The sequence below is a fragment of the Mustelus asterias genome, chromosome 24 (genome assembly GCF_964213995.1).
Source record: "Mustelus asterias chromosome 24, sMusAst1.hap1.1, whole genome shotgun sequence".
Taxonomy (NCBI): Eukaryota; Metazoa; Chordata; class Chondrichthyes; order Carcharhiniformes; family Triakidae; genus Mustelus; species Mustelus asterias.
The window spans coordinates 55,808,970-55,831,018 of NC_135824.1; the positions used below are offsets into that span (position 1 = coordinate 55,808,970).

At 49.4% G+C, this 22,049-nt stretch overlaps 1 protein-coding gene across 2 annotated transcripts; it reads right to left on the reverse strand.

Moving 5' to 3' along the window:
* Positions 1-1,074: 1,074 nt before the first annotated feature.
* LOC144511429 (G-protein coupled receptor 4-like) lies at positions 1,075-19,251 on the reverse strand. Of its 2 annotated transcripts, none has more exons than XM_078241775.1 (2): positions 15,103-15,278; positions 1,075-3,564 (listed from the first exon to the last, which is right to left on the reverse strand). In XM_078241775.1, the coding sequence occupies exon 2, from the start codon at positions 3,510-3,512 to the stop codon at positions 2,505-2,507; it is 1,008 nt and encodes a 335-aa protein (XP_078097901.1). In that variant the 5' UTR covers positions 3,513-3,564; positions 15,103-15,278; the 3' UTR covers positions 1,075-2,504. The 2 variants fall into 2 exon arrangements, with proteins under 2 accessions (XP_078097901.1, XP_078097902.1); XM_078241776.1 differs by lacking the exon at positions 15,103-15,278 and adding an exon at positions 19,162-19,251 and having other exon boundaries at positions 1,134-3,564.
* Positions 19,252-22,049: the final 2,798 nt, after the last annotated feature.

Below are 22,049 nucleotides of genomic sequence, written 5' to 3' on the forward strand. Positions count from 1 at the left end.
AGGGTCCTCCAGGCTGGAAACGTTGGCTCTATTCTCTCTCCACAGATGCTGCCGAGATTTTCCAGCACTTCCTGTCTTTGTCCGTGTTGACTCTGTCGGGGTTTCTTACCACGGGGGTTTTTGCCCTGTTGTAGGGAAATATCCCTTTACCAGTGCAGAATAGAAGTCGAGTCGCAAATCAAGGTTCAAAGCGTGTCTTTATTGTACAATTACTGGGATCCCAGGGAGACCCCCGTAGCCAGCTCAGAAACAGTGGCTTGGCCACGTTGATCTCAATCCTTTCACATCAGCTCTGGATCTTTATAGGGATCCAAATTTGAGCGGGAACATTTGATTATGCATTTTTACAATATGTATAAAGTGGTCTGTCAGTTTAAAAAGTCCCTAGGAAGTTTCATCGATTAGCATTTGTATGGTGTGTGTTCGTGTTAATGGGATTACTTGGTCCTGCCCCGGTGTCTAAATGCGTTTCCCATTATCTTCTCTATGTGTCCTCTTATCTGAATTGATCTTATTGTTTCGTGTCTGTGTTTCCTGCTTGTGAGATTGAGTGTTAATGTCATCCTGTCCTGTTGGATGTCTGGAGTATTTCATTCTAATCTTTTATTCTTATATCTTAGTTTATCAGATTTTTATGTCTGCCTTGGCCGAATTGGTAATATTTCAGTGATAGCTTGGTTTTGATAACCCACTCTATGTCTCGTTTCGTAGGGATCTTGATCGTCCTTGGCCAGTTTAAAATGCAGCTGCGCGCTGTTGCTAGGCAGATTAGGGATCTTCCGTAGTCTTTGAAATTCGCGAGTCTCTCAGCTGTGCAGGGGGGGGACCCGATCGAATATCCATCCGGGGGTGCCCCTCTGCATTGTTGGCCCGTTATGAGTGGTGCCAATTAGTCCAATAAGTAAATATGTTTGATGATACAAAATATGGTTTTCTGGAAAATTTTCTCCTTCAGCCCGTTTGCCCGATTTTAACTTGGTTTCTTTGTACGAAGTTTGCGGTGTAAGTCTCTCTGAAATTCAACCTCTACGTTTCATGAAGAAAGTACCATGAAGCAAAAGAAGAAACGTTAATGACACTGTGTTTTTCTTTAATGAAAATGGTATCTCAGTGACGGGGCACATATCGGGGACCTAATTAGATATGCAGATCACGAATATCTCATTACAGACACAAATTATGGGCATCTCATTACATATACAAAGTATAGCAATCTCATTACAAATGTAAATGGCAAATATTCATTATATATGCAAATATGCCATCATTAATTGCATGGTCTTGCATACACATGTAGCTTATTACACATTAAAAATCCCGAGGGGTCCCTTCAGCTGAATAACTTAAATGTCAAACTCTTAACCGGAGTGAGGAAGTTTGAGACTTGGTTCTCCTCACTGCAGCTCCGGGCTTTGGTTCGGAAGACCCGCAGTAATGCAGCACTCCGTCTTCGGGGCGGGCAGTGGTTAGCACTTGCCGCCTCGCAGCGCCAGGGACCCCGGGTTTGATTCCGGCCTCGGGCCGCTGCCTGTGCGGAGTCCGCACGTTCTCCCCCGCGTGTCTGCGTGGGTTTCCCTCCGGGTGCCCCGGTTTCCTCCCACAGTCCAAAGATGTTCAGGGTTAGAGGGATTGGCCATGCTAGATTGCCCCTTAGTGTCGGGGGGATTGGTTAGAGTGAATTACACAAACTCCCCCTGTAGTCCTCCCCCACCCCCGCTTGGCCAGTTGTTGGGTAGGGCCTGTCCAGTTGAAGTGTGTCCAATTCTGGTCGCCGCACTACCAGAAGGACGTGGAGGCTTTGGAGAGAGTGCGGAAAAGGTTTACCAGGACGCTGCCTGGTATGGAGGGTATTAGCTATGAGGAGAGATTGAATAAACTGGGATTGTTCTCCTTGGAAAGATGGAGGGTGAGGGGTGACCTGATAGAAGTTTATAAAATTATGAGGGGTATGGATAGGGTGAACAGTTGGAAGCTTTTTCCCCAGGGCAGAAATGACAATTACAAGGGGGCACAAGTTCAAGATAAGGGGGGAAAGGTTCAGTGGAGATGTGCGGGGGAAGTTTTTTACACAGAGGGTGGTGGGGGCCTGGAATGCACTGCCAAGTGAGGTGGATGAGGCAGATATGTTAGCGACATTTAAGACGTATCTGGATAGGCACATGAATAGACGGGGAATAGAGTCTAGATAGGACAATGTGATCGGCGCAGGTTTGGAGGGCCGAAGGACCTGTTCCCACGCTGCACTCTTCTTTGAAGTAATCCCCTCAAGAGTCTGGCTTGAAAATTTCACAAGTCCCACTTGACTATTCGTATCTCTAGCCGAGGAGGGTTCATTTTTTAAGATTGTCAGTCATGTCACTGGCCACGAAAGCCCAGATTCCACCTCCTGCCTTATCCACGTCTTGCCTCCCGAGTCCGAGAGCCAACGTCCTTCCAATATTGGAGAGGCTGCGGCGAACCCAAGCTCCCGGCCATTTCGCCCGCCTTCACTCCGGTCACCGCGGTCACGCGCGGCTAATCGCGGCGGTGGTCTTGGGAAGTGAAGTGGGAGAGCTGTTCACCCTCCCCTGTGCGGAGACAGCCCAACCCCAGGAGGTAAGGGACTTCCTCAGGTCCTTCTTGACACTGTTGCTGACCAGCACGTAGAGGATTGGGTCCACTGCGCTGTTGAGGCTGGTCAGCGCCAGGGCGACATTGAAGGCCAGATGGACCCTCTCCTCAAAGTCACAACTACAGTTGACCAGGGTGAAGTTTATCGTCCGGAGCAGGAGGATGATGTGATAGGGGGCGAAGCAGATGACAAAGATGAGGATGACCGATATGGAAATGAGCTTGACCTTTGACTTCTGCTCCCTGCTCAAGGTCACGCTCTTCCTGACACCTTTGAAGATCCTCTGGTAAGATATGATCAGAACCAGCAGGGGCGCCAAGAAGCCAACAGCAAAGCGGAGGTAGTTGCTGACGGCCACCGACTGGATGAGGGGGATGTGCTCGAAGCATGTCTTATTGTCCGCCTCATGGCCTCCATCTTGGCTGGCGGAGCCCAGGAAGATGGCGAGATGGAAGGCGAAAGTGGTCAGGAATATCAGCAGGCTGACCCGCACGGCTGTCGCTGGACGGCGGAACCCCTGAGATTCGAAGGGGTAGACGACTGCCAAGTAGCGGTCGGTCGAGATGCAGCAGAGCAGGAAGATGCTGATGTAGATGTTGGAGTAGAACACAAAGCCAGCGAAGAAGCAGGTAGTCTGGCTAAACATCCAGTGGTGGCCATTGTAGTAGTACAGGACCCAGAGTGGAATGGTCAGCACGTACAGGAAGTCCGATATGGACAGGCTCAATAGGTAAATTCCAAGGACGTTCCTCTGCCTGACCTGAAGGATGATAGGCCAGAGGGTCAGACAGTTCATGGTAAAGCTCATGGTAAAGGTTACACTGTACATTGCCGCCAACTCAACACCATTCCTCTTAAAATCGATCTGACACTGGCTGCAGTTGGTTGATGATTGGTTCATGTTCTCTGCGGACGTGCGGTGGAAGGGGACCCCTGAACTCCCACGCCGGGATCTGGAAGAGAACAATTAAAGGCACATTCAGCTAAGTGGTTAACAGTGAGGTTGAGTGTCTTGGGAGGTATAGACAAGATGGTCAAATGGGCGCTTAAGTGGCAGATGGAATTTAACCCTGAAAAGTGTGAGGTGATGCACTTTGGAAGGAGTAATTTGACAGGGAAGTATCCTGTGAAAGGTCTGACACTGGGAAGTTCCGAAGAACAAAGGGATCTTGGCATGTTTGTCCATAGATCTCTGAAGGCGGAAAGGCAGGTTAATGGGGTGGTGAAAAAGGCACATGACACACTCGCCTTTATCAATCGGGGTATAGATTACCATAAGACATCGGAGCAGAATTAGGCCACTCGGCCCATCGAGTCTGCTCCGCTATTCAATCATGGCTGATATTTTTCTCATCCCCATTCTCCTTCCTTAACCCCATAACCCCTGATCCCCTTATTAATCAAGAACCTATCCATCTCTGTACTAGAGACACTCAATGACCCGGCCTCCACAGCCTTCTGCGGCAAAGAGTTCCACAGATTCACCACTCTCTGGCTGAAGAAATTCCTCCTCATCTCTGTTTTAAAGGATCGTCCCTTTAGCCTGAGGTTGTGCCCTCTGGTTCTAGTTTTTCCTACTAGTGGAAACATCCTCTCCACGTCCACTCTATCCAGGACTCGCAGTATCCTGTAAGTTTCAATAAGATCCCCCCCTCATCCTTCTAAACAAAAGCAGAGAGATCATGATGGAGTTGTATAGAACTTTGGTGAGGCCACAGCTGGAGCACTGTGTGCAGTTCTGGTCGCCACATTATGGGAAGGACGTGAACGCACTGGAGGGGTGATGCGCTATCAATAAGGCGAAAGACTACCGGTGTGCCAATACAAGTGTAGGCTTTTATTCACAACAGAATCAGGAGCAGATCCCAACAAATAACCAACCTGGACTGAACAAGGGGGAGGAGACAGCCACCTTTATACTAGGTGCCGAGGGGAGGAACCAAACCGGGAGGGGATGTGTCCAGGTATGACAAACACGCACAACGGTGGTCCATATAGGACAAAGGCACAACTGAGGTCCACCACAAGGGGGTGCAGAGGAGATTCACCAGGGTGCTGCCCGGGATGGAACATTTCAGTTATGAAGAGAGGTTGGATAGGCTTGGGTTGTTTTTGTTGGAGCAGAGAAGACTGAGGGGCGACCTGATTGAGGTGTTCAAGATTATGAGGGGCATGGACAGAGTGGATAGGGAGCAGCTGTTCCCCTTAGTTGAAGGGTCAGTTACGAGAGAACACAAGTTAAAAGTGAGGGGTGGGAGGTTTAGGGGAGATTTGAGGAAAAACCTTTTTACCCAGAGGGTGGTGAGGGTCTGGAATGCGCTGCCTGGGAGGGTGGTGGGGGGCGGGATGCCTCACATCCTTTAAAAAGTACCTGGATGAGTACTTGGCACATCATCACATTCAAGGCTATGGGCCAAGTGCTGGCAAGTGGGGTTAGGTGGGCAGGTCGGGGCAGTTCATGCGTCGGTGCAGACTCGATGGGCCGAAAGGCCTCTTCTGCACTGTAGTATTCTGTGAATCTGTGAAGTCACGTCTAAATACAGGGGTACAGTGAACAGGGCCGATGGATAAACCTCAAAACCCTCAAATAATCTGTCAACATCGAAACTCCGAAGGCTACAGCAACAGCTCAGCATCTGAAAACCTAAAGTCATGTGAGGTCAGCCAACACTGATGGAAAATGACTGGTGCCCACCTGAATTCAGTTGGTGAGACAGAAAGGTGTCACATTTCCATTGCACGAACTTGTCAACTCACCCACAATACTCTGTCACTGAGTAATTTTGGTAAATCTCAATCCCTGCCCAAATCTATGTTCCTATGTCTGCTACTATACCCACATGACCCAAGTTCCCATGTCTTATTTTCTTATGTTTCCGTGGTCTATGTTCCTTCTGTCCCAGTGGCATGTGTTCATATGTCCTATGGACCAATGTCCAATAAGACATGGGAACATATGGGTCCCCATATGTTCCCATGTCTTGAACATATGGGGAGGCGATGGCCGAGTGGTATTATTGCAAGACTATTAATCCAGAAACTCGGCTGATGTTCTGGGGACCCAAGTTCGAATCCCGCCACGGCAGATGGCGAAATTTGAATTCATTAAAAAATATCTGGAATTAAGGATCTACTGATGACCATGAAACCATTGTCGGAAAAACCCATCTGGTTCACTAATGTCCTTTAGGGGAAGACATCTGACGTCCTTCCTGGTCTAGGCTACGTGTGACTCCAGAGCCACAGCAATGTGGTTGACTCTCAACTGCCCTCCAAGAGCAACTAGGGATGGGCAATAAATGGTGGCCCAGCCAGCGACACCCATGTCCCACGAATGAATAAAAAAAATGTAACAGGGCAACTGAATCATCATAGAATCCCTACAGTGCAGAAGGAGGCCATTTGGCCCATCGAGTCTGCACCGACCACAATCCCAGCCAGGCCCTATTCCTGTAACCCCACATATTTACCCCGCTAAGCCCTCTAACCCGGGACACCAAGGGGCAGTTTATCATGGCCAATCAACCTCACCAGCACACCTTTGGACTGTGGGAGGAAACCGGAGCACCCGGGAGAAACGAACGCAGACACGGGGAGAACGTGCAAACTCCGCGCAGACAGTGACCCGAGGCTGGAATCGAACCCGGGTCCCTGGGAGCTGTGAGGCAGCAGTGCCAACCACTGTGTCACTGCGCACAATACATAGGAATATCGGGCATAGGAACATAGAAACCAAGGACATAGGAACATTAGAAAGTAAGTCATTGGAGGATAGGACACAGAAACATTGGACATAGAAACATAAGTCACAGGAACATAAGAACAAAAGCCATAGGAACACGGGACATAGGAACATGGGAGATAGGAGTGGTTGGGCCAGAACGTATTGTTCATCCCTGTGGCGCGTCTGATAAATAGACAAGGCTGATGTTGCCAGGAACAGAAGGCTTTTATTCGCTAAAAAGGAACGATGTGGAACAGACAATAAACAGAACAATACTGGGCATGAGGATCTCCTGACTGAGGCCGTAGGGGGAGGGCTGCAGCCTTTATACCCTGAGGGCGGAGCCTCCAGTTAAAGGTGCAGCCGAATTAAAGGTGTCAGGGAGTGTCTCATATACGAACAGTAGTGGCAACAATATATACAGCTCAACCCTGCCGAAGGCACGACAGTGGTTTACCACAATCCCTAATTGCCCCTTGAACAGAATGACATCTTTCAGAGGCCGTTTTAAGAGGGAACATCTTTGCTGATGATCTAGGGTTATAGGTAAGCCTAAAGGTTAGGCTTTGTATCCACTGGTTTGCGGATGGGTTAGAGGCAACTTGATAGAAACCTTTTAGGATCCTGGGGGGGGGGGGGCAGTATTAACAGGGTGGATGTGGAGAGATGTTTCCTCTTGTGGGAGAATCTAGAACAAGGGGGGGGGGGGGGTTTAAAAATAAGGAGTGGCCCATTTAAAATGGAGGTGAGGAGAACTTTTCTCTCCCAGAGGGTGGTGTGCCTCTGGATCTCTCTTCCTCAAGAAACAGAGTCATCACAGAATCCCTACAGTGCAGAAGGAGGCCATTCGGCCCATCGAGTCTGCACCAACCACATACCCACCCTATCCCCGTAATCCCATGCACTTACCCTAGCTAGTCACCCTGACACTAAGGGGTAATTTAGCATGGCCAATAAACCTAAACTGCGCATCTTTTGAGTGTGGGAGGAAACCGGAGCATCCGGAGGAAACCCACGCAGACACGGGGAGAACGTGCAGACTCCACACAGACAGTGACCCGAGACCGGGTCCCTGGAGCCGTGAGGCAGCAGTGCTAACCACGGTGCCACCGTGCACAATACATAGGAATGTCAGGCATAGGGACATAGAAACCAACGACATAGAAACATGAGAGCATCCGGAGGAAACCCACGCAGACACGGGGAGAATGTGCAAACTCCACACACAGCATCTTTGAATATTTTTAAGGCAGAGCGATTAACAAGGGTAGGGGGTGAAAGGTTAACGGGGGTTGCCAGGAATGTGGGGTTTAGGTTACAATCAGTTCAGCCATGATCTTATTGAAAGGCAGAGCAGGCTTGAGGGGCCGAGTGGCCTCCTCCTGTTCCTATTTTGTATTTCCGTAAAGGAAATGAGTGAACCAGATGGATTTTTATGACAATGATTTCATGGCCAGCATTAGATTTTTAACTGCAGATTTTTATTGCGTTCAAATTCTCACCATCTGCTGGGGTGGGATTCGAACCCGAGTCCCCAGAGGGTTACCCTGGGCCTTCCGCATTACTGGTTCAGTGGCAATTCCACTCCCCATCCCAATATGCTTGATCGGGTGTAAGCACGTTGGGAGGTTGTGAAAGGGGCTGTCTAACAGGACTAGACAGGGTGGATGCAGGGAGGATGTTCCCAATGGTGGGGGGAGTCCAGAACCAGGGGTCACAGTCTGAGGATTCGGGATAGAACATTTAGGACGGAGGTGAAGAAACATTTCTTCACTCAAAGAGTGTCGAGCCTGGGAATTCATTACCACAGGAAGGAGTTGATGCCAAAACATTGAATGCATTCAAGAGGCGGCTGGATATAGCACTTGGGGCGAATGGGATCAAAGGTTATGGGGAGAAAGCAGGATTAGGCTATTGAGTTGGACGATCAGCCATGATCGTGATGAATGGTGGAGCAGGCTCGAAGGGCCAAATGGCCTCCTCCTGCTCCTATGATCTATGTTTCTATGATTCTATAGACACAAGTTCTCTTGGCTTTATTAAACACTTTCCTGTTTCTCTCTCTATTTGCTGTTCTCTAGAACCTTCTTCACATACTCAATTTACAGATCTGGTCTGAATTTTAACCTTTTGAGAAAATCGTGCTTTGAACATGAATGTAAAACTCCGTTACAATCTTCCACAAAATGACAGAAGGAGGCCATTCAGTCCTCCATGTCTGTTCTAGCTATTTGCAAAGGCAACTCAAAACTAATGCCCCTCTGGTTTATTACAATAATCTTCAATCCAACCCAATGCAACACAAGTTATCCTAATCCAATCCAATCCAATCTAATCTAAGACACTCTAACCCAATACAACCCAATACAACTCAATGAAATCCAATCTATCCCAATTTAACACATTCTAACCAAATCTACCCCATATTAATGCAATCCAACCCAACCAAACCCAATCTATTGCAATCTAACCCAACCTATCCCATTCAAACCCCATCTAACTCAACCTAATCCAACCCAACTCAATTTACCGCAATCTAACCCAATCTACCTCAATCTCACCCCAATCTACCCCGATCAAGCCCATCCTAAACTAATCGAACCCAATATATACCAATCCCACACAATCTAACCCAGTCCAACCCAATCCTACCAAATCCAACTCAATCCCATCCAATGTAAACCAATCCAACCCAATCTAAACCCGTTTAACTCAAATCAAATCCAATCCAACTCAATTTACACCAATCTAACCCAATCTGACCCAATCAAACCCAATCAAACCTAATCCCACCCACTCCCACCCACTCCCACCCAATCAAACCCATTCAAACCCAATCAAACCCAACACAACCCAATCCCACCCAATCAAACCCAATCAAACCCCATCCCACCCATACCCACCCAATCAAACCCAATCAAACCCAATCCCACCCAATCCCACCCAATTAAACCCAATCAAACCCAATCCCACACAATCCCACCCAATCCCACCCACTCAAACCCAATCAAACCCAATCCCACCCAATCAAACCCAATCAAACCTAATCAAACCCAATCCCACCCAATCAAACCCAATCCAACCCAATCAAACCCAATCCCACCCAATCAAACCCAATCCCACCCAATCCAACCCAATCAAACCCAGTCCCACCCAATCCCACCCAATCCCACCCAATCAAACCCAATCCAAGCCAACCCAACCCAATCCAACCCAATCCCACCCAATCCCACCCAATACAACCCAATCCCACCCAATCCAACCCAATTCCACCCAATCCAACCCACTCCCACCCAGTCTAACCCAGTCCCACCCAGTCCAACCCAATCCCACCCGGTCCCACCCAATCCAACCCAATCCCACCCAATCCCAATCCAATCCCACCGAATCCCAACCAATCCAACCCAAACCAACCCAATCAAACCCAATTCAACCCACTCCCACCCAATCCCACCCAATCCAACCCACTCCAACATACTCCCAGCCAATCAAACCTAATCCCACCCAACCCCACGCAATCCCACCATTCCAACCCAATCCCACCCAATCCCATCCAATCCCACCCAATCCAACCCAATCCCACCCAATGTATCCCTATCCTACCCAATCCCACCAATCCCACCCGGTCCCACCCAATCCAACCCACTCCAAAACAATCCCACCCAATCAAACCCAATCCCACCCAATCGAACCCAATCCAATCAAATCCCACCCAATCCAACCTTATCCCACCCAATCCCACCCAATCCAACCCTATCCCACCCAATCCCACCCAATCCCACCCAATCCCTCCCAATCCAACCCAATCCCACCCAATCCAACCCAATCCCAACCCAATCCAACTCAATCAAACCCAACCCCACCTAATCCCACCCTACCGCGCCCAGTCCAACCCAATCCCACCCAATCCAATCCAATCCCACCCAATCAAACTAAATCCCACCCAATCCAACCCAATCCCAACCCAATCCAAGCCAATCCAACCCAATCGCACCCAATCCCACCCAATCCCACCCAAGCAAACCCAATCCAAGCCAATCCAACCCAATTCCACCCAATCCAACCCAATCCCACCCAATCTAACCCAATCCCACCCAGCCCAACCCAATCCCACCCGGTCCCAGCCAATCCAACCCAATCCCACCCAATCCCAATCCAATCCCACTGAATCCCAACCAATCCAACCCAAACCGACCCAATCAAACCCAATTCAACCCACTCCCGCCCAATCCCACCCAATCCAACCCACCCCAACATAATCCCACCCAATCAAACCCAATCCCACCCAGTCCCACCCAATCCCACCCATTCCAACCCAATCCCACCCAATCCAATCCAATCCAACCCAATGCCACCCAATCTAACCCAATCCTACCCAATCCCACCAATCCCACCCGGTCCCACCCAATCCAACCCACTCCAACACAATCCCACCCAATCAAACCGAATCCCACCCAATCGAACCCAATCCAATCCAATCCCACCCGATCCCAGCCAATCCAACCCAATCCCACCCAATCCAACCCAATCTCACCCAATCCCACCCAATCCCACCCAATCCAACCCAATCCCAACCCAATCCAACTCAATCAAACCCAATCCCACCCGATCCCACCCAATCCAACCCAGTCCCACCCAATCTCACCCAATCCCAACCCAATCCAACCCAATCCCACCCAATCCAACCCAATCCCACCCAATCCAACCCAATCCCACCCAATCCAACCCAATCCCACCCAATCCCACCCAATCCAACCCAATAAACCCAATCCAACCCAATCCCAACCAATCCGACCCAATCCCACCCAATCCCACCCAATCCAACCCAATCAAACCCAATCCAACCCAATCCCACCTACTCCAATGCAATCCAACGCAATCCCACCCAATCAAACCCAATCCCACCCAATCAAACCCAATCCCACCCAATCCAATCCAATCCCACCCAATCCCACCCAATCCAACCCAATCAAACCCAATCCCACCCAATCCAACCCAATCCAAACCAATCCCACCTACTCCAACCCAATCAAACCCAATCCACCCCCTCTCAAACCCAATCCCACCCAAACCCACCAAATCAAACCCAATCCCACCCAATCCAACCCAATAAATCCAATCCAACCCAATCCCAACCAATCCGACCCAATCCCACCCAATCCCACCCACTCCAACCCAATCCCACCCAATCCAACCCAATCCAACCCAATACCACCCAATCCAACCCAATCAAACCCAATCCCACCCAATCCCACCCAATCCCACCCAATCAAACCCAATCCCACCCAATCCGACCCAATCCGACCCAATCCAACCCAATCCCACCCAATCCAACCCAATCCCACCCAATCCCACCCAATCCCACCCATGAGGTTGCTTTGGCAGACAGAGTGAAGGAAAATCCAAAGAGCTTCTATAGGTATGTTAGGAGCAAAAGGATAGTGAGGGATAAAATTGTTCCTCTTGAAGACCAGAGTGGTAGACTGTGTATGGAACCAAAAGAGATGGGGGAGATACTAATGGTTTTTTTGCATCCGTATTTACTGAGGAAATGGACATGGAGTCTACGGAAATAGGGCAAACAGGTAGGGAGGTCATGCAACCTTTACAGATTAAAGGGGAGCAGGTGCTTGCTGTCTTGAGGCAAATCAGAGTGGATAAATCCCCAGGACTGGACAGGGTATTCCCATGGACCTTGAGGGAAGCTAGTGTTGAACTTGCAGGGGCCCTGGCAGACATATTTAAAATGTCAGTATTCACGGGGGAGGTGCCGGATGATTGGAGGGTGGCTCATGTTGTTCTGTTGTTTAAAAAAGGTTCCACAAGAAATCCGGGAAATTATAGGCCAGAAAGTTTGACGTCGGTGGTGGGCAAGTTATTGGAAGGTGTGATAAGGGATAGGATCTACAAATATTTGGATAGACAGGGACTTATTAGGGAGAGTCAACATGGCTTTGTGCGTGGTAGGTCATGTTTGACCAATCTATTAGAGTTTTTCGAGGAGGTTACCAGGCTAGTGGATGAAGGGAAGGCGGTGGATGTTGTCTACCTGGATTTCAGCAAGGCCTTTGACAAGCTCCCTCATGGGAGGTTCCTTAGGAAGGTTCAGTCGCTGGGTATACATGGGGAGGGGAGGTAGTAAATTGGATTAGACACTGGCTCAATGGAAGAAGCCAGAGAGTGGTTGTGGAGGATTGCTTCTCTGAGTGGAGGCCTGTGACTAGTGGTGTGCCGCAGGGATCGGTGTTGTGTCCATTGTTGTTTGTCATCTATATCAATGATCTGGATGATAATGTGGTAAATTGGATCAGCAAATTTGCTGATGATACAAAGATTGGAGGTGTAGTGGACAGTGAGGAAGGTTTTCAAAGCTTGCAGAGGGATTTGGACCAACTAGAAAAATGGGCTGAAAAATGGCAAATGGAATTTAACGCAGACAAGTGTGAGATATTGCATTTTGGTAGGACAAACCAAAGTAGAACGTACAGGGTAAATGGTAGGACTCTGAAGAGTGCAGTTGAACAGAGGGATCTGGGAATACAGGTACAGAATTCCCTAAAAGTGGCGTCACAGGTGGATAGGGTTGTAAAGAGTGCCTTTGGTACATTGGCCTTTATAAATCGGAGTATCGAGTATAAAAGTTGGAGTGTTACGGTAAGGTTATATAAGGCATTGGTGAGGCCGAATTTAGAGTATTGTGCACAGTTTTGGTCACCTAGTTACAGGAAGGATGTAAATAAAGTTGAAAGAGTGCAGAGAAGGTTCACAAGGATGTTGCCGGGACTTGAGAAGCTGAGTTACAGAGAGAGATTGAATAGGTTGGGACTTTATTCTCTGGAGCGTAAAAGAGTGAGGGGAGATTTGATAGAGGTGTACAAGATTTTGATGGGTATAGATAGAGTGAATGCAAGCAGGCTTTTTCCACTGAGGCTAGGGGAGAAAAAAACGAGAGGGCATGGGTTAAGGGTGAAAGGAGAAAAGTTTAAAGGAAATATTAGGGGGGGCTTCTTCACGCAGAGAGTGGTGGGAGTGTGGAATGGGCTGCCGGATAAAGTGGTAAATGCAGGGTCACTTTTAACATTTAAGAAAAACTTGGATGGGTTCATGGATGAGAGGGGTGTGGAGGGATATGGTCCAAGTGCAGGTCAGTGGGACTAGGCAAAAAATGGTTCGGCACAGACAAGAAGGGCCAAAAGGCCTGTTTCTGAGCTGCAATTTTCTATGGTTCTATCCCATCCAATCCAAACCAATCCCACCCAATCCAGCCCAATCCCACCCAATCGAACCCAATCGAACCCAATCCCACCCAATCCCACCCAATCCCACCCAATCAAACCCAATCCCACCCAATCAAACCCAATCCCACCCAATCAAACCCAAACCCACCCAATCCCACCCAATCCAACCCAATCCCACCCAATCCAACCCAATCCCACACAATCAAACCCAATCGAACCCAATCCCACCCAATCAAACTCAATCCAACCCAATCCCACCCAATCCCACCCAATCCAACCCAATCCCACCCAATCAAACCCAATCAAACCCAATCCCACCCAATCAAACCCAATCAAACCCAATCCAACCCAATCCCGCCCAATCAAACCCAATCCCACCCAATCCAACCCAATCCCACCCAATCCCACCCAATCCAACCCAATCCCACCCAGTCCAACCCAATCCCACCCAATCTAACCCAATCCCACCCAATCCAACCTAATCCCACCCAATCAAACCCAATCCCACCCAATCTAACCCAATCCCACCCAGTCAAACCCAATCTAACCCAATCCCACCCAATCCCACCCAATCGAACCCAATCCCACCCAATCGAACCCAATCGAACCCAATCCCACCCAATCAACCCCAATCCAACCCAATCCCACCGAATCCCACCCAATCCCACCCAATCCAACCCAATCCCACCCAATCCCACCCAATCAAACCCAATCAAACCCAACCCCACCCAATCAAACCCAATCAAACCCAATCCCACCCAATCCCACCCAATCAAACCCAATCCCACCCAATCCAACCCAATCCAACCCAATCCCACCCAGCCCAACCCAATCCCACCCAATCCCACCCAATCTAACCCAATCCCACCCAATCAAACCCAATCAAACCCAATCCCACCCAATCTAACCCAATCCCACCCAATCAAACCCAATCCCACCCAATCAAACCCAATCCCACCCAAGCCAACCCAATCCCACCCAATCAAACCCAATCCCACCCAATCAAACCCAATCCCACCCAATCTAACCCAATCCCACCCAATCAAACCCAATCTAACCCAATCCCACCCAATCTAACCCAATCCCACCCAATCAAACCCAATCCCACGCAATCCCACCCAATCCAACCCAATCCCACCCAGCCCAACCCAATCCCACCCAATCCCACCCAATCTAACCCAATCCCACCCAATCAAACCCAATCAAACCCAATCCCACCCAATCTAACCCAATCTAACCCAATCCCACCCAATCAAACCCAATCCCACCCAATCAAACCCAATCAAACCCAATCCCACCCAAGCCAACCCAATCCAAACTCAATCTAACCCAATTCAGCCTAACCCAAACACCAAGCACTATTGCCAAATTGCTTTGATTCCCAAACTGTGCATGCACCAGCAATGCAAAATATCCCAATTCCTCCTTGTATATCAAAGCAGCACAAGAAAAAACAATGCCAGCATCAGTGTACATCTTTCCCTGAACGTGGAAAAAAAAAGGATTCTTGTGGTCCTTTGAGCACCTACCGCTGAGGCCGGCGTTAGTCTAGCATTCCAATCTCTTACTCCGCTGTGTCGTTTCTCTGGGTAATGCCACACCGTGTGCCGCCGCTTCCAGCGGTGGGTGAAGCGACGGGAGAACTCCGAATTCCTCTGTGTGTGAGCGCGGTGGAGAATGATTCTGCAGGTTTGACAGCTCACACAGGCTGGAGCTGTCACTCGCAGGAAGCTCGCAAAGCGTTAAACCCAAATGACGCACTGCTACACTTGAAAGCGAGCCAGCAGGGAGAGAGAGCAACTCAGGCTCGTTTGGTCACCCCACTGGCTCAGCGATGAGGTTTGATTACAGAAACCTCGGGCCCTAACAGCTGCAGAATGTTGAAGTGTAAACACATTTTGGTCGGCAACTCCAAAGATGATTGATTTTTAGAGACTGCTATCAGTTTCCTCTTCACTCCTCCAGAAGGTGATCTCACTGCCCTGACACCATGTGGCTTCTCTTTATAGGTGATCCACAGACAGTGAGCAGCAGCCAGCTATTCCACCACAGAATGCATCACAGTTGAGTCCAACCCTGAGTGTTTGCAATCTCCACATGTAGATGGCAATCAAGTTCAAAACTGTGATTGCTTCCTCTCTCAGAGAGTCAGCTTCACAGCATAAAAAGAGGCCCTTCAGCCCATCGACTCTCATCCTATTTTCCCAGCATTTGGTCCTGTAGCCTTGTGTGCTAGGGCATTTCAAGTACTCATCTAAGTGCTTCTTCAATGTTGTGAGGGTTCCTGCCTCCGCTACCCTTTCAGGCAGCGGGTTCCAGACTCCCACCACCCTCTGGGTGAAAAGCTTTTTCCTCAAATCCCCTCTAAATCTCATGCCCCCTGGCTATTGAACCCTCAACTAAAGGGGAAAGGTTTCTCCTTGGAGTGCTGTGCTCAGTTCTGGTCGCCTCATTACAGGAAGGATGGGGAAAAGATTGAAAGGGTGCAGAGGCGATTTACAAGGATGTTGCCTGGATTGAGTGACATGCCTTATGAGGATAGGCTGAGGGAGCTCGGTCTTTTCTCCTTGGAGAGACGTAGGATGAGAGGAGACCTAATAGAGGTGTATAAGATGTTGAGAGGCATAGATCGGGTGGACTCTCAGAGGCTTTTTCCCAGGGTGGAAATGGCTGCTACGAGAGGACGAAGGTTTAAGGTGCTGGGGGGTAGGTAAAGGGGAAATGTTAGGGGGAAGTTTTTCACACAGAGGGTGGTGGGCGAGTGGAATCGGCTGCCATCAGTGGTGGTGGAGGCAAACTCAATAGGGTCTTTTAAGAGACTCCTGGATGAGTACATGGGACTTAATAGGATGGAGGGTTATAGGTGGGCCTAAAAGGTAGGGATGGGCCTGTTTTGTGCTGTAGTTTTTCTATGTTCTATGTTCTATCTACCCTATCAATGTCCCTCAGAATTTTATACACCTCGACCAGATCCCCCTCAGCCTTCTCTGCTCCAAGGAAAACAACCCCAGCCTAACCAGCCTCTCTTCAGAGCTGCAACACTCCAGCCCAGGCAAATTTCCTGGTGAATCTCTGCACCCTCTCTATTTTGGCGGCACAGATCTAGGACGACACAGTGGCACAGCGGTTAGCACTGCTGCCTCACAGCACCAGGTACCCGGGTTTGATTCCTGGCTTGGGTCACTGTCTGTGTGGAGTTTGCACGTTCTCCCTGTGTCTGCATGGGTTTCCTCCAGGTGCTCCGGTTTCCTCCCACACTCCAAAGGTGTGCAGGTTAGGTGAATTGGCCATGCTAAATTGCCCCTTAATGTCCAAAGATGTGCAGGTTAGGTGGATTGGCCATGCTAAATTGCCCCTTGGTGTCCAAAGATGTGCAGGTTAGGTGGATTGGCCATGCTAAATTGCCCCTTAATGTCCAAAGATGTGCAGGTGAGGTGGATTGGCCATGCTAAATTGCCCCTTGGTGTCCAAAGATGTGCAGGTTAGGTGGATTGGCCATGCTAAATTGCCCCTTAGTGTCCAAAGATGTGCAGGTTAGGTGGATTGGCCATGCTAAATTGCCCCTTGGTGTCCAAAGATGTGCAGGTTAGGTGGATTGGCCATGCTAAATTGCCCCTTAGTGTCCAAAGATGTGCAGGTTAGGTGGATTGGCCATGCTAAATTGCCCCTTGGTGTCCAAAGATGTGCAGGTTAGATAGATTGGCTATGCTAAATTGCCCCTTAGTGTCCAAAGATGTGTAAATTAGGTGGATTGGCCATGCTAAATTGCCCTTTAGTATCCAAAGATGTGCGGGTTCGGTGGATTGGCCAAGCTAAATTGCCACTTAGTGTCAGGGGATTAGCAGGGTAAATATGTGGCATTACGGGGATAGGACCTGGGTGGGATTGTTGTCGGTGCAGACTCGATGGGCCGAATGGCCTCTTTCCGTACTGTAGGGATTCTATGATTCTTGTCGCTCCATTTCACCTGATCCTGAGGCAGCGTTGCATTCGAAAAGCTGACCACAACTCGTTGCAGGAGAACTGAAACCAGGGAGAGGGTTTGCGAGGATCAACGCCACCAGCGCAGGAAGAGGGAGAATTCAAAGATTCAGCAGGAAGTGACATTCTGCGTTTGAGACAAAAACTCAGAGGGCCAAGCGGAAATCTGAGGACTTTCCAGGTGCAGTTAAAGCAACTGCCATCTACGACATGACTATAATTACTTTTTACATGATGATGAAACTAAAACCACATTTGACCAGGGAATGGTTTCCCCTGAAGTCCCACAGGGCCTTTGGGAGATTTTGCGTTCGTACTTTTCCCTCGTGGTAACCTCAAATTGCTCAGGGCATCTCTTCTCCACCCACACTTACAACCTCTTGGAGGCATTGTGGTCAACCTCTGTATGTATGCTGGCAGTGCCAAGATCAGTCACGAGGTGACACAGGTCACAGGGACACAGGGCGGCACGGTGGCACAGTGGTTAGCCTCACAGTGCCAGGGACCCGGATTCGATTCCCAGCTTGGGTCACCGTCTGGGCGGAGTTCGCACATTCACCCCGTGTCTGCGTGGGTTTCCTCCGGGTGCTCTGGTTTCCTCCCACAGTCCGAAAGACGTGCTGGTTAGGGTGCATTGGCCATGCTAAATTGCCCCTTAGTGTCAGGGGGACTCGCTAGGGTTGTGGGAGTAGGGCCTGGGTTGGATTGTCGTTGGTGCAGACTCGATGGGCCAAATGGCCTCCTTCTACCCTGTTGGATTCTATGATTCTAGGTTCGGAGGGACAAGAGGTTTCGGGGGGAATGTGAGGAAAATCTTTTTTATCCAGAGAGCAGTGACGGTCTGGTTTAGTTCTATTCTGGAAATTCAACCGAGATTTTCTTCATTTTTCCCGCAATCTCGGTTGCAAGCAAGCGTGTTAACAACCGTAAGCAGCTCGCTGGTGACAATGCATCGGTCGTCACCCCCGGTAAACCTTCCCCCCAGCACCACCGATCTGGCCATTCAACTCCTGGGATCTTATCATAGAATCCTACAGTGTAGAATGAGGCCACTCGGCCCATCGAGTCTGCACCAACTTGGAATCTTATCATAAAATCATAGAATCCTACAGTGTAGAATGAGGCCACTCGGCCCATCGAGTCTGCACCAACTTGGAATCTTATCATAGAATCATAGAATCCTACAGTGCAGGAGGAGGCCATTCAGCCCATCAAGTTTGCACCAACCACAATCCCACCCAGGCCCCATGCTTAACTAGTCTCCCTGACACCAAGGGGCAATTTAGCATGGCCAATCCACCTAACCCACACATCTTTGGAGCGTGGGAGGAAACGGGAGCACCCGGAGGAAACCCACGCAGACATGGGGAGAATGTGCAGACAGTCACTGACACAGGAATTGAACCCGGGTCTCTGGCGCTGTGAGGCAGCAGTGCTAACCACTGTGCTACCCATGACCTTGCTGTGCAGAAGGAGGTCACTCTAAGTCCTTGTGCTACAACAGTGGGGCTGGATTGTTTCTGTCGGGTGACCTGATAATGCAAGTCACCAATCGAATGCAACTTCCGTTTATTAATAGCCCCAAGTCCAGTAATCTGTTCACAAACCGTGGTGGTGTGTTCCTATTTCCTGAACTTCTGGCTCCCCCGGTGCTTCTGGTAATCAGTCAACTCTCTCTCACACCTCTGCCTTCAGACTCATTTAAAAACCCGGTTCTACGTCTGAACCAAGAAAGAACTATCTCCAGTTTTGCTCTGTTATTGCTGCATTGCCGAGGCTATGACGTTATGAAGTAAGAGTGTCAGAAATGAGTCTTTGACATGCCAATGTAGCTTGTCCCTTTCCCGCAACAGTTCAAACGAGTTTCACTCTCCATTTGTTCTATTCTGGGAACTCTTAATGAATCAGCCGTCACTCATAGAATCCTTACAGTGAAGAGGGAGGCCATTTGGCCCATCGAGTCTGTACGGACCACAATCCCACCCAGGCCCTATTCCCGCATATTTACCCTGCTAATCCCCCTGACACTAAGGTCAATTTAGCAAAGCTAATCAATCATGCAGAATCATAGAATCCTGCAGTGTAGAAGGAAGCCATTCGGCCCATCGAGTCTGCACCGACCACAATCCCACCCAGGCCCTATCCTCATAACACCATGCACTTACCCTACCTAGTCCCCCTGACACTAAGGGGCACTTTAGCATGGCCAATCCACCTAACCCGCACATCTTTGGACCGTGGGAGGAAACCGGAGCACCCGGAGAAAACCCAAGCTGACACGGGGGAGAACGTGCAAACTCCACGCGGACAGTGACCCAAGCCGGGAATCGAACCCGGGTCCCTGGCGTCGTGAGACAGCAGCGCCAACCCACTGTGCCGCCGTGCCGCCCAACCTTTGGATTGTGGGAGGAAACTGGAGCACCCGGGGGAATCCCACGCAGACATGGGGAGAACGTGCAGACTCCACACGGACGGTGACCCGCGGCTGGAATTGAACCCGGGTCCCTGGCGCTGTGGGGCAGCGCTCGCTGTATGTCAGTGGGCATGTGTGACCTCCACTTCTTCTCATGCATTTAACTTTTACCTCCCAAGGCCGATTGTTGATCCCTGCAGGAAGTTACACTCCTCGTATGTTTTCCTTCGCCTTTTCCCTTCATGAAATATAAGGACTTAAGAAATAGGAACATGAGTAGGCCATTCGGCCCCTCAAGCCTGGTCTGCCATTCAAAGGGATCTTGGCTAATCCGACATTCCTCACATACACTTTCCTGCTCTTTCTCCGTAATCCTTGATTCTCTTACTGGTCAAAAATCTATCTACCTCACCCTTAAATATAGACTAGAACTCTTCCCCACAGCTCTCTGTGGCAACGTCTCACAACCCTCTGAGAGGAGAAATTTCTCCTCATCTCAGTCTTAAATTGGTGCCCCTTTATTCTGAGACTCCGCCCTCTGGTCCTGGACTGTCCCATGAGGGGAAACGACCTCTCACCATTTACCCTGTCAAGCCCCTTAAGGATCCTGCATGCTTCAATGAGACAACTGTAATGATCTCAACAAAGCCCATGCCTCTTAGAGTATGAGCTCCCTGATTGAGGTAAGAAGACCATAAGACGTCGGAGCAAAATTAGGCCCATCGAGTCTGCTCTGTCATTCAATCATGGCTGATATTTTTCTCATCCCCATTCTCCTGTCTTTTCCCCATAACCCCTGATCCCCTTATCAATCAAGAACCTATCTATCTCTGTCTTAAAGACACTCAATGATCTGGCCTCCACAGCCTTCTGCAGCAAAGCATTCCACAGATTCACCACTCTCTGGTTGAAGAAATTCCTCCTCATCTCTGTTTTAAAGGATCGTCCCTTTAGCCTGAGGTTGTGCCCTCTGGTTTCAGTTTTTCCTACGGAAACGCCTTCTCCATGTCCACTCTATCCAGGCCTCGCAGTATCCTGCAAGTTTCAATAAGCTCCCCCCTCATCCTTCCAAACTCCAACGAGTACAGACCCAGAGTCCTCAACCGTTCCTCATACGACCAGCTCTTCATTCCAGGGATCATTCTTGTGAACCTCCACTGGACCCTTTCCAAGGTCAGCACATCCTTCCTTAGCTATGGGGCCCAAAACTGCTCACAGTACTCCAAAGCCTTATACAGCCTCAGAAGTACATCCCTGCTCTTGTATTCTAGCCCTCTCGACATGAATGCTAACATTGCATTTGCCTTCCTAACTGCCGACTGAACCTGCACATTAACCTGAAGAGAATCTTGAACAATGACTCCCAAGTCCCTTTGTGTTTCTGATTTCCTAAGCATTTCCCCATTTAGAAAATAGTCTCTGCCTCCATTCCTCCTACCAAAGTGCACAACCTCACACTTTTCCACATTGTATTCCATCTGCCATGATTACGTGCCCAATCAGGGAGTCTCACCTGTATATATATATATATATATATATATATATCGAGGAGTGTCAGGACTACTGGCGCTCCGGATTCTGGCTTTGTATCTGAAGCATTCTTAGGAGTGGAATTGAGTTTATAAATAAAGGGAACCTGGTGAAGGAACACCAGCCTCTGAGGAGTTATTTCAATCACATCTCATTCTTCTAAAATCCAATGCGTAGGGTTCCAACCTATCGGGAAAGTGATGGCCTCATGGTATTATCGATAGACTAGACTATTAGCAGGATTAATACGTGGGATTACGGGGATAGGGTGGGGGAGAAAGTTTGGGTAAGATACCCTGTCAGCGAGTTGGTGCAGACCCGATGGGCTGAACGGCCTCCTTCTGCACTGTCGGGACTCTATAATGTTGCCGTCTGGGCGGCACGGTGGCACAGTGGTTGGCACTGCTGCCTCACAGCGCCAGGGACCCGGGTTCGATCCCCGGCTTGTGTCACTGCCTGTGCGGAGTCTGCACGTTATTCCCGTGTCTGCGTGGGTTTCCTCCGGGTGCTCCGGTTTCCTCCCACAGTCCGAAAGATGTGCTGGTTAGGGTG

Bases quoted from the DNA above. Each gene is read 5' to 3' on its own strand.
- LOC144511429 (XM_078241775.1), bottom strand. From the start codon at position 3,512: ATGAACCAATCATCAACCAACTGCAGCCAGTGTCAGATCGATTTTAAG.